Source organism: Schistocerca gregaria, chromosome 8 (genome assembly GCF_023897955.1).
Source record: "Schistocerca gregaria isolate iqSchGreg1 chromosome 8, iqSchGreg1.2, whole genome shotgun sequence".
Lineage (NCBI taxonomy): Eukaryota > Metazoa > Arthropoda > Insecta > Orthoptera > Acrididae > Schistocerca > Schistocerca gregaria.
Window position 1 is genome coordinate 280,697,921 of NC_064927.1, and position 13,920 is coordinate 280,711,840.

The window sequence follows — 13,920 nt, forward strand, 5'->3', positions numbered from 1 at the left end:
CGTTTAATTCTTCTGCAGACGATTGATAAACAGCGTCATATCTTCGCTTCCCTATACCGAAACTGCGCAGCTTTTTCCACAGTGCAGCAGGTTTTGATATGCCGCATACGACAGAGAGGGCATGTCTGATTTTGTATTAAGTTGTTTTATAGTGTTTACAATAGTAGAATATACAGGATGTCCCGGGAGAATGGTCAAAATTTAAGGATATGACAGGAACTATCATTCGAAGCAAAAACTCGAGTAAACGTGGGCTCTAACATCCACATCTTCAGAGCTATGAGAACTTCATTTTCATTTCTGTGCAACAAATCTCTTCTTCTGCAAGCTCAAAGCTTTCAAGGTATCCTCTTTAGAGCCCATGTTTTTTCCTTGTTTTGGCCCATACTTGCTTTTTCTTCCTCTCCAGTGCCAATCTCTTCATCTAAGGGTACCACTTGCAACCTACGTTCTCAATTATTTGCTGGATTTATCCAATCTCTGTCTACCTCTACAGTTTTTACACCCTATTAGCGTATTCTCACCTGACCACAAATCCTTGTCTTATTTCCATTTCAATTCACTGATTGCCACTATATCTGTATTGAGCCTTTGCATTGCCTTTTCAGATTTTCTTGTTTGTCTACCAGGTTCAAGCTTCTGACACTCCACGCCCCAATTGTAGAACGTTATCCTTTCGTTGGTCATTCAGTATTTTTCTCATTGTGAGCTGCCCCTTATCAGTCCCCTCCCAGGGATCCGAATGGGGAACTATTCCGGAATCTTTTGCGTGGAGAGATCATTATGACACTTTTTTCAACTACAAACCACATATCCCGTGGATACACATTATGTATCTTTAATGCAGTGGTTCCTATTGGCTTCTGCATCCTCATACCGTTCTTCCTCTTTTAAGGATAGTTTCCCACCCCAAGGGCAAGAGAGCGCTCTGAACCTCTGTTCGCTTCGCTGGAAATCTTTGGAACCAATGCTGATTATTACTAAAAATTTATGCGGCGGCTCTCGAAACCGTGACCTCGGCCTTTTTTGATTAGTAATCGAATACGCTACCTTTTTTTCTTCTTTTTGTTATCATCTAATTGAGTTTAGGCCCCAAAAGTAAAAGAAACAAAAATCAGATCTACCCCTACTTGGCACCGCCGCCTTAACTCCACAATAAAAAAAAGAAATGAAGTATTCCTCTTCAGACGATGCCGCTAACTATTCACAAAAATTCTCTCAAGGGATAGTTTCCATGGGTATATGATTTGTTTTATGTATAGTTACATCATTAAAATTAGTAAATGGGTACAAATGAAAATGCTGTAAGAAAAAATCTTAGAATTAAAATGTCATTAAAAGTACAAAGCTTTGTATGTTGCTTGATCTAGTTCAGCGAAAACAATCTTTCTTCAAGAAATGGTGCTACTGGTGTTTTCTTGTTCAGTTCTATTAGCGTTTTCTATGACCATCAGTACTGTCTAAAATATCTACAACAAACCAATGCTGCATTGCTAATGCCTCAATGAATGCAGCGTTTCTGGAATCAGCTAATCGCTTTCCTTGTCACTGTTTACAATTCAGGTCTTTCTGTCTTTTGTTGCGCTTTACGTTACACTGAGCCTGGCACTTCTCAACCAGCGGGGGGAGAGGGGTTGTGAAAACGCTTCTTAAATCTTAAATAATTTGTGAGGATCGTACGTTACCTGGGTGCGCGTGCAAGAGTGGTGTGAGGGTTTGGCACGTACCACGAGTAATCAAGTTGCACTTTCTCCCCTTCACCGAAGATATAATCGACTGTTATTCCCTTGAACCACGTAAGCGCATGATACTTGGCGAGGGGAAAGTAACAGTCGTCCGTATACAGAAGAGACCGAGGCTCAATCACATCAGATGGAACACGTAGCTAACTAGCTAAGATGTTCTTTGTCAATCGGCAAACGCCGGGTGAAGCGAAGTTCATCAATGTCCAGGAGGCGGCAGTAGGGGCAAAGTGGGGAGTTTGTTAATCCAATAGCGTGGAGCCGGTGTCTCGTCGCATATTTTTTTTTTTTTTTTTGCTAAATTGATACAATGTCGCACGCACTTTGGTTGGCAGAAAGTGATGGTGTTTCGTTTTGCACACTAGTGGCCAGTTGTCAGCTGGGTACTTGGTTTCTACCACGATACGCAGAACTACACGCATATGGGCAGTGTAAAAATCTTTAACTTTTGGTTGGTACGATGTGGGGAGATCCGATGTACGTAGCTGTATTACAGAATGAATATCGACACATGGGAGGGCTGTGATGCGACATGCGCCACCGACACCAATGGGACGTGAGCGACCGTCATCAGGACGCCCAATGGACGACCCGTGAGGGAGGCGTATTGACTGGTCCATCTTTTCCACATACAGCCCGTATAAAGGGCAGCTGCGCGTCCTCGGACACCAACCAGCCCCAATCCTCCATTCCGTTGGTGAGTATGTGTACTTACGCCGACCTGCATAAGGAAAAACGATGACCATAATAAAATAAGGAAAATCAGAGATTGCACGGAAAGATATAGGTCTTCGTCCTCCCGCGTTCTGTACGAAATTGGAATAATAGAACATTATTGTGAAGGTGGTTCGATGAACCCTCTATCATGCACTTAAATGTGATTTACACCGAATCCATGTCGATGTAGATATTTGATGATCTTGCTGACCGCAGAGATAACCCAACATTATGCACAGTTCTTAGAATACGTGCCGTATGTGGGCGAGTACTACCCCTCTGAAAAACGGATAGATACAGCCGCAGAGAAGTAAGTCAAGAATACGCAGGATGCCTGTGACGTACAGTTGTGCCGCCAGAGTTCCCTCAGTCGCTACCAGGAGTGACCCGAAGTCGCACTCGATACCTTGACCCCGAGACGAATACCTTTGCGCCTCTCCAAGACACTGGCAGAATGGATCCACTTCCTGAGTCGCCGCCTTACTCGCTGACGACTTTCACCTGGCGTAGTATAGAAACGCGATTCATCACTGAATACAATGCGACGCCTTTCATCAGAAGCCCAAGCATTCCGGTCACGGCACTACTCCAAACGCAACGGTTCTTGTTGTGATACTGAAGGCAGCCTACACACCGCAGGGTGATTCTCTGCTATAGTCCGATCCACGAACGATGGCGGTTCGCGCATGCCGAGGCACGGGCGGAAATGGCATTTGTGACTATTTCAAGCGACAGTTCCGGTACGCGCATGTGCATGCTTTTAGCTTTAAGGAAGCGTATGTACTGCAAATTATCCTCCCCCTTGCTTATGGAGAAGTTACCACTTACCATCACCATCAGCAATGACAACTCGCAACAAATGAAATATAAATTCCGCTCCGGTCACAGGTTCGAATCCTGCCTCGGGAATGGATGTGTGTGATGTCCTTAGGTTAGTTAGGTTTAATTAGTTCTAAGTTCTAGGCGACTGATGACCTCAGAAGTTAAGTCGCATAATGCTCAGAGCCATTTGAACCATTTGAAATATAAATTCACTAAACAACTCTCTATGATGACGTTTATTGCTCGCGTTAGCTACGGCACGCAGAGCAGAGCGCTCAGAACGCTACTGAATGCTCATTGGCTATGGGAGTATGCGTGATGTAGGTGCGCAGAAGCAGCCTACACACGACAGCCATCGTTCGAGACTCCAGCTTTCGTCTCCAACCAAGGATGCGGCATGACAGAGAATGTTGCAGGGAGCCCATTACTTGTCGTCCGATAGCAGGCGCAGCTGTAAAGGAGCTACTTTGTCACTGATGCACAATAAGACGATTGTCCCTTGTGGTGGTCACGGGTGGTCGTTCGGAAACCTGCCGACGAATATGTCTGTCTCATGTTCCCATACAATCCATCACCGGTCCACTGTCATATCCCAGTGTCCCACAAATCTGTCAAGGATGGCACAGGGAAACGGCAAATTTTGAAGTAACATAATTTGCACGAATAAACACAGGAAAACAATTTTTATTCACGAATGTGCTTGTTCACAATACGCAGTTTACGTTTTCGTACAAAATGTTACAAACTGTCTATTTACTTCTGAAATATTACATCGGAAAGGAGTGCACGCTTTTGACGTCCACATTTTAATAGCCCGTTATGGAAACTCTGCATCAAAAGGGAAACAGCAGGTCCACATGTTACCCAGACTGTTTCGATTACGCTACGGACTTACATATCCTCCATATAGTCGCGACCTCTCCACATGCGATGTCCATATGTTTGGAGCCTTGAAGACAGACATTTGTGGCTGTCAAATGTTTCAAATGGTTCTGAGCACTTAACTTCTGAGGTCATCAGTCCCCTAGAACTTAGAACTACTTAAACCTAACTAACCTAGGGACAGCACACACATCCATGCCCGAGGCAGGATTCGAACCTGAGACCATAGCAGTCGCGCGGTTCCGGACTAAAGCGCCTAGAACCGCTCGGCCACAGCTGCCGGCCTTTGTGGCTGTCGATTTGCTTCGAACAAAGAAGTGCACGCCTTGGTAGACTTTTCCATGAAGGCACTGATCTTTTTGTCTCACAGTCGAGTAAATGTATTAATAGTTATTTTTCAAGTGATAAACAGTTTACTTAGTTTTCCATCTGCCTCGTTTTCGTTTCGCTGCCACTTGTACCATACACATTTGGATTTAAGACAACAAAAACCACATCAATAAGGTATTTTAATTAAAAAAAGTTTTTCCATCGTTGGCCGTTTTTTTCCTTATTTTTGAAGCAAGTGGTACAAAAAATACACATTTTTTTGTTATGTCTTAGAGTAGCTACACTCCTGGAAATGGAAAAAAGAACACATTGACACCGGTGTGTCAGACCCACCATACTTGCTCCGGACACTGCGAGAGGGCTGTACAAGCAATGATCACACGCACGGCACAGCGGACACACCAGGAACCGCGGTGTTGGCCGTCAAATGGCGCTAGCTGCGCAGCATTTGTGCACCGCCGCCGTCAGTGTCAGCCAGTTTGCCGTGGCATACGGAGCTCCATCGCAGTCTTTAACACTGGTAGCATGCCGCGACAGCGTGGACGTGAACCGTATGTGCAGATGACGGACTTTGAGCGAGGGCGTATAGTGGGCATGAGGAAGGCCGGGTGGACGTACCGCCGAATTGCTCAACACGTGGGGCGTGAGGTCTCCACAGTACATCGATGTTGTCGCCAGTGGTCGGCGGAAGTTGCACGTGCCCGTCGACCTGGGACCGGACCTCAGCGACGCACGGATGCACGCCAAGACCGTAGGATGCTACGCAGTGCCGTAGGGGACCGCACCGCCACTTCCCAGCAAATTAGGGACACTGTTGCTCCTGGGGTATCGGCGAGGACCATTCGCAACCGTCTCCATGAAGCTGGGTTACGGTCCCGCACATCGTTAGGCCGTCTTCCGCTCACGCAACAAAGTCGTGCAGCCCGCCTCCAGTGGTGTCGCGACAGGCGTGAATGGAGGGACGAATGGAGACGTGTCGTCTTCAGCGATGAGAGTCGCTTCTGCCTTGGTGCCAATGATGGTCGTATGCGTGTTTGGCGCCGTGCAGGTGAGCGCCACAATCAGGACTGCATACGACCGAGGCACACAGGGCCAACACCCGGCATCATGGTGTGGGGAGCGATCTCCTACACTGGCCGTACACCTCTGGTGATCGTCGAGGGGACACTGAATAGTGCACGGTACATCCAAACCGTCATCGAACCCATCGTTCTACCATTCGTAGACCGGCAAGGGAACTTGCTGTTCCAACAGGACAATGCACGTCCGCATGTATCCCGTGCCACCCAACGTGCTCTAGAAGGTGTAAGTCAACTACCCTGGCCAGCAAGATCTCCGGATCTGTCCCCCATTGTGCATGTTTGGGACTGGATGAAGCGTCGTCTCACGCGGTCTGCACGTCCAGCACGAACGCTGGTCCAACTGAGGGGCCAGGTGGAAATGGCATGGCAAGCCGTTCCACAGGACTACATCCAGCATCTCTACGATCGTCTCCATGGGAGAATAGCAGCCTGCATTGCTGCGAAAGGTGGATATACACTGTACTAGTGCCGACATTGTGCATGCTCTGTTGCCTGTGTCTATGTGCCTGTGGTTCTGTCAGTGTGATCATGTGATGTATCTGACCCCAGGAATGTGTCAATAAAGTTTCTCCTTCCTGGGACAATGAATTCACGGTGTTCTTATTTCAATTTCCAGGAGTGTATTTTATACGGTTCACCTCGCTACCTGCCAGCAGACGACATTTCGGACAGTGTGCGATCCTCCACACTTACTTTATCTAAAAAGAAGCTATAACCTATTACTAATTTATGCATTTGTTAATTAACATTTCTACTAATTAATCGATCAAACCAAGCCGATTACCCGTCGTCTATGGGTAGCGTCTTTGAGTAATAATCAAAACGTCCTCGGTTCCCTGTTCGAAGCCAGCCACTCCTTACATTTTGAATAAAATCATCAGCAATGGCGACCGGAGACTTGCGGCATACGGTTTCATCGTCGTCCCGCCACAGGCCTCTTCAAAGAGGGCGGCGGAGGAGCGGACAGCGGTTCAGGGCACTCTCTTGTATTTCGGATGGAAAACTGGCCCCAAAATGCGGACAAAGCGGTAATAATCAAAGGCTCGAGGATCCAGAAGGCAATGGAAAACACTGAATTACAAATATATAATGTGTATCTGCGGTCGTTTGAACTGTATGTGAAAAAGTGTCTTGCTAATCTCTCCACTGGCCAAAGATTTCAGATTAGAGGCCATTCGGATCTCAGGGAGTGGACTGCCAAGGGGAGATGACCATGAGAAAAACAGAACCTAACTGCATGGAAATCATGGGTAATGGAAGTAGTACTTCAGTTGGTCGACGAAAGAAGGAAGCACAGATGTTCAGGTAGATCAGGAACATAGAAATACTAGTCACTTACGAACGATGTAATAGGAAGTCAAGGCGAAATGGCTGCATGAAAAATGTGATAAAAACAGAACACGAAATCATTGTTGGAGGGAATGTATAAGCATGTAGAAAAGTCGAAACAACCATAGGTGAAATTAAAAGCAAGGGCGGTATCATTAAAACGCAATCAGAATTCCACTGTTAAACGCAGAGGAGAGAGTACATTGAAGGCCTCTATGAGGGCGAGCACCTGTCTGATGATGTGATGGAAGTTGAAACAGGAGTCAAAAGGGAAGAGGTAGGGGAACCAGTATTAGATTCAGAATTTAAAGAGGTTTGGCGAACTGAAGATCACGTAAGACGGAAGGAATCGATAACATTCGACCAGAATTTCTAAAATCATTGCGGGAAGTGTCAACAAAACGGTTACGTTGGTGTGTAGAATGTATTAGACTCGCGACACACCATCTGATTTTCGGAAAAGTCATCCACAAATTTCCAAAAATAGGAGGAGCAGATAATAGCGAGAAATGTCTCACAATCAGCCTACTAAACTAAAATTGAATTACAGGATGTGTTGAATGGAATGAAGAATATCTAATGAGTACAGAATTTAGACTGAGATTATACGGAAGAGAATGGGCAACGGCCTTGCCGCAGTGGATACACCGGTTCCCGTAAGATCACCGCAGTTAAGCGCTGTCGGGCATGGTTGGCACTTGGATGGGTGACCATTTTTCGGGGTGCACTCAGCCTCGTGATGCCAATTGAGGAGCTAGTCGACCGAATAGTAGCGGCTTCGGTCAAGAATGCCATCATAACGACTGGGAGAGCAGTGTGGTGACCCCACACCCCTCCTATCCGCATCCTGCACTGAGGATAACACGGCTGTCGGATGGTCCCGGTAGGCCACTATTGACCTGAAGATTGAGTGCTTTATACGAAAGAGAGATGAAAGTACTGAGGAGTAGCAGAAATGAGAGTTCAAAACTGGTGGCCACGAAGAAGGCGAAGTGGAGAAATTTTGCTACTGTGGAAACAGAATAACAAATGACCCACGAAGCTATGAGGACAAAAAAAAGTGGGCTAGCACAGGCAAATAGGGCATAACTGGCCAAAAGAACGCTACTGTTATCAAATATAGGCGTTAATACGACGAAGAAATTTCTGAGAATGTGCGTTGGAACACAGCATTGCATGGTAGTGGATCATGGAATACGGGAAATGTGGAAAAGGGAAGATGAGATGTGGTGCTACGGAACGATATAGAAAATTGGGTGTACCGATAAGAAATGACTAGGTTCTCTACAGAAAAGGCGAAGAAAGGAATATGTGGAAAACACTGCCATGAAGAGTCAACAGGGGATAACTGCGATGGTACTACAGGAAGATATTGAGGGCTAAAACAACTGGGGAAACAGAGACTGGAATACATAAGACAAGTAATTGAGGACATAAGGTGCAAGACTACTGTCAAATGAAAAGGCTGGCACAGGAGAGTAACCAGCCAGGAGACCGATAACACAAAAAGAAAAAGAGATTCTATCCCACACCTTAAATAACTGATAACACTGGAACTAATGAAAAGAGACAGAGCGAGAATGGAAAGAAAAAGGAAAGGAGAAAGAAAGTCAGAAATTTGTCATTATTACAAAAAAATGTCTAAAAGGCAAGTACTATGACTTTTTTAAAATTTGAATAACTTCAAATAATCCCATATGCTGAAATGATCTACGTACAGTTTACCTACCTCTCACCCTTGCTTTAGGACCAGCGTGAACCCGAAAACAAGCCTATAGTGTACCGCAATATTTTTCATTTCTCTGCCTGGGAGATAGGCTAGAAACTGCAGATCCAGTCTCCTCTTCAGACACAACTTCAGATCATAACTTATACTTTACTAGGCCAATTTCCCTTTGTTCCTATCCTAACACTGAGCCGATCCACTCCACCAAGGCACGTTACATCCTTCTACACTGGGCATGTATTATTCAGCTGCGCACTTTCTGTTAGTTGTCATTGAGAAGATGGAAGCTATTTTTATTGGCTCTGAGCACTATGGGACTTAACATCTGTAGTCATCAGTCCCCTAGAACTTAGAACTAATTAAATCTAACTAACCAGAGGACATCACACACATCCATGCCCGAGGCAGGATTCGAACCTGCGACTGTAGCGCTATTTTTATTCTTGAAGGCAAATTTCAAACTAGCTCGTAGACAGTCCCGAAGGACCGTCCTCGTACATTTCAGATTTATCCTGGAGTAAATAAAGCACATTCTCTCGTAAATTTTTTATTGACTACATCTGTTTCCTACCCGAAATCTGCCAAACCGCATCAGTTCAGCTTCGCGACTTATGCCTTTCACGGTCAAGTGCTCCGCCAGCTGAGCTACCCAACCACTACTTGCGATCCGTACTCACAGCTTCAATTCCGCCAGTACCTCATCCCCTAGATTGCAAACTTCACACAGACTTAACTGCGAACCTTGCAGAACTAGCACTCCTGGAAGAAAGGATATTGCGGAGGCATGGCTGAGCCACAGGCTGGAGGATGTTTTCAGAATGAAATTTTCACTCTGGAACTGTGAGGACGGGTCCTGTGTCCTGTTTGGGTAACTCCGTTGGTAGAGCATTTTCCCGCGAAAGGCAAAGGTCAGAGTCTCGGTCCGGCATACGGATTTAATCTGCCAGGTAGTTTCATACCAGCACACACACCGTTACAGAGTGAACATTTCATTCTGGAAACTTAAATAATTATTGCGTAAGCTCATAATCGCTGCGTCAATGAAGCGATCGATAAACACTACGGTTACAGTGTGGATGTCCTTTTATATGCAACCGATGCTCGTAAATAAGACGACCGACTGTTCCATCGCATCTTGACTTCACCGTAACACATGACAACATGAATGACCTCAAGCAATACGCATCCCATTTTGGCTCCAGAGCGTCACATGTAACCAACAACTGGTATGGCACACTGAAGACTTAGAAGTAGAACAACAGCTACATACGAGAGGTTTAGGGTGAAATGTGAAACATAATCAACACATGTTACTCTTGCGCACAACTATTGAACGATGGGCTGGATCTCTTCCCTGTTCGCTTCTTGGTAGTCATCACTATCAGTAGGGGTAGGGTAGAGGGCGGGGGTGGGCTGTCAGAGGGAAGCTAGGCAGGGTTAGGTTAGCGTAATCTAGCTTACGTTCCTTGACAGAGTAGGACCAATCTTTATGAAGAAAAATCGTAAGTCAGTTCCTGTACACTTCATCTGTTTCAGTTGCATTCTGTCGAAATACTATTATTCGTATTTTTAGTGGCAGATCGCACGTTTCCTGTGCAACATCCTGACATGCCGCTGTGCATTCTGATTGCAGATCGGCGTAGCGCTGGGAAGTCCCTACAGGGCGACCTGCGGATGAATGACGTCACCGCACCAGGTATGACACAACTCCGCTCTGATTTTCGTTGTAATTTGTTTGAGTAAGAATCTCTCGTTAGTATTTTCGTTTACTATCTTTTCGGACAATAGAGGCATTAAAAAAGTTGAGCTGATGCTCTGTACACGGCGCTTAGTACTGAACGCCGTCTGCTTCATTTGTCTTTTACCGCAATATTGATGCTCGTTTTTTTAGTGCTAGATTAAAAATTTCCTGTGCAACCTACTGATATGCTACTCTGCATTTCTGATTACAGATCGGCGCAGTGCTGGGAGGTCCTTACAGGGCGACATGAGGAAGAGTGACGTTCCCTCACCAGGTACGACAAACTCAACTTGCCTTTTAAGATTTTAACGTGGCAAGTCCCTTCGCGTAGGTAATTTAGGATGTTTTGAGATCTTCTGAATTCCATCATAAAATCAGTTCATGTGCACAAATCAGGTGACATAATACTCATTAAAACCGAGAGTCAACGAACTACGATGGATCTGATGGAGGCAGATATTATGTTCATGATATTATTCAATTCGATGTTGATAAGCTTTGTATGATGACTGTTCATCCAGGCAGGTGTATAATACTCAGCACTTGAGTACGCCAAACATAAGGTAAAGAAACGCAGGATCCTCAGGGAGTTCCGTAGAACTTATGGGGGATGTTGATATGAGCCTTCAGTGCCTGTGCTATGTTTAGAAGCAGCTTGCTTTAAATTTTGATGAATATAAATTATTGCAGTTGGGTAAGAGTCAGATCCCTGTACTATTCAAATTTTAACGGCTGTGTTGCTTGACTCAGTCACTTCAATAAATATTTATTTACAAGTATCAAAAAAAGTTTTGATCACCCCAGTTCCCAGGACTCCTGAAGATAGACGTTGACTACCGATATTTTATCACATACACAGCCCCTTGGGCTGTTCTGAGATGTCACTAAACCAGCCCAAAGATGTAAACAACCATGCATGAGCAGCGCCTATTAGGCGGAGGGGGTCCGACAGCCTAAAACCGCGGTTCTATCGTGTCCGCATTGTTACTTTGTGCCAGGAAGGGCTCTCAACAAGGTAAGTGTCCAGGCGTCTCGGAGTGAACCAAAGCGAAGTTGTTAGGACATGGAGGAGATACAAAGAGACAGGAACGGTGGATGACATGCCTCGCTCAGGCCACCCAATGCAATGGATCACCGCTATCTACGGATTATGCCTCGGAGGAACGCTGACATCAACGCCACCATGTTGAATAATGCTTTTCGTGCAGCCACAGGACGTCGTGTTATGACTCAAACTGTGTGCAGTAGGCTGCATGATGCGCAACTTCACTCCCGACGTCCATGGCGAGGTCCATCTTTGCAACCACAACGCCATGCAGCGTGGTACCGATGGGCCCAACAACATGCCAAATGGACCACTCAGGATTGGCATCACTTTCTCTTCACCGATGACTGTAGCATATGCCTTCAACTAGACAATCTTCGCAGACGTGTTTGGAGGCAACCTGGTCGGGCTCAACGCCTTAGACACACTGTCCAGCGAATGCAGCAGGGTGGAGATTCAAAAATGGCTCTCTGAGCAGTATGGGACTTAACATCTATGGTCATCAATCCCCTAGAACTTAGAACTACTTAAACCTAACCCTAACTAACCTAAGGACAACACACAACACCCAGCCATCACGAGGCAGAGAAAATCCCTGACCCCGCCGGGAATCGAACCCGGGAACCCTGGCGCGGGAAGCGAGAACGCTACCGTACGACCACGAGATGCGGGCAGGGTGGAGATTCCCTGATGTTTTAGGGTAGAATTATGTGGGGCCTACGTACGCCGCTGGTGGTCATGGAAGGCGCCATAACGGCTGTACGATACGTGAATGCCGTCCTCCACCAGATAGTGCAACCATGTCGGGGGCACATTGAGGAGGCATTCGTCTTCATGGACGACAATTCGGGGTCTCATCGTTCACATCTTCTGAATGACTTCCTTCAGGATAACGACATTGCTCGACTAGAGTGGTCAGCATGTTCTCCAGACATGAACGCTATCGAATATGCCTGGGATGGATTAAAAAGGGCTATTTGTGGACGACGTGATCCAGCAACCACTCTAAGGGATCTACGCGGAATCGCCATTGCGGACTGGGACAACCTGCCTTGTTGAACTTGTGGGTAGTATTGCACGACGAATACAGACATGCATCAATGCAAGAGGACGTGCTACTGGGTATTAGAGGTACCGATGTATACAGCAATCTGGACCATAAACCTCAGAAGGTCTCACTGTATGGTGATACAACATGCAGTGTGTGGTTTTCACGAGCAATGCAAGGGTGGAAATGATGAGTTTGTTGATCTGTATTCCAATTTTCTGTACAGGTTACGGAACTCTCGGAACCGAGGTGATGCAAATTTTTTTTAATGTGTGTATTTATCGTATTGTTTTTAAAGACAATATTAAATATAATACAAGCAATGACACGTATAATTTCCAGGGTTGTATTTAAATATTGAGTATAATCAGTTGTGTCATTCATTGCCATCAGGAAAGTCCATGCTTTGCCACGATTCGTGCATATTCTACTGATCTTTGTCCACGTTCTGCACGATTGGTGGTAGGGAGGGCGTATCTTTCTGATACAAGACAAGTTCTGACAATGTATAGGCCAAGCCTCTGTCCACTGCCGCTCCCATGAGTCTGTTAAGCTGAAATGAGATATGTGCACTTGTATGGCTGTTTTCATGGAGGCTTTTCTTGATCGAAGCCGGTTTCTTTCTAGGATAACCGCGTCTTTGTGTATAGGGAGTTGCGGGTTGCCTTGTACGCGCTTAAACTCATGGAGATTAGGGGGCGGAATGTGGCTCAATATGGACCATCATTCGACGGTTGTTGATGTTTACCACCGATAATTCTCATAGTGTTCTTGAGCTGTGCGTCGAATGTTTGTATGTGTGCGCTCATGAGCCATACAGGAGCATCATATTCGGCAGCAGAGTAAACTATTCCAAGCGCTGAAGTGCGCAGATTTTCAGCAGCGGAATCTCAGGTTGTTGGGCACTGCTTATTGTTCCTAGTTCGTATCTTCAGCTGTGTTTTCCCGATGCCTTTTGTAGGACAGTGTCCAGTCCAGTGTAACACCTAGGTGTTTTAGATAGTGAATGTGGTGAAGTAGACTGTCACCAAAATACACCCGGAGTTGACTTATCATGCTTTCCCGACGAATCTGTTGCAAATACACTTCTCGGGTTTGCCACCGGATCGTATTGTGTAACTCGCACAATATTTCGTCGCTGCAGCTTCTCGACATCATCAGATGGTGGTAGCTGTTGTTCTCACTGCTGCAAGGCGCGACTGATGATAATCGCTTGGCGGCGTCGAAATTTATCGCGCCGGGAGCAGGCAATACATGTGCGCGGGAAGACGCTAGTAGGGCCGCCCTTTCAAAGGAACCATTCCGGTATTTGCCTGAAGCGATTTAGGAAAGCCAAGGAAATTCTAAATCAGGATGGCCGGACCGGGGTTTGAACCGTCGTCCTCCCGAATGCGAGCCCACTGTGTTAACCACTTCGCCACCTCGCTCGGTTTCTTTTTCGTAGGTCATTAATTAT

General features: G+C 45.9%; 1 protein-coding gene across 1 annotated transcript in view; it reads left to right on the forward strand.

Annotated features, from left to right (window-relative positions):
- The window catches only part of LOC126285315 (transient receptor potential channel pyrexia-like), a 252,608-nt gene that overhangs the window by 50,748 nt on the left and 187,940 nt on the right, over nucleotides 1-13,920 (forward strand). Inside the window, exons 2-3 of the mRNA XM_049984615.1 lie at nucleotides 10,264-10,326; nucleotides 10,583-10,645. Of these exons, the coding sequence (XP_049840572.1) occupies nucleotides 10,264-10,326; nucleotides 10,583-10,645 (126 nt within the window). The remainder of the gene's footprint in view (nucleotides 1-10,263; nucleotides 10,327-10,582; nucleotides 10,646-13,920) is intronic.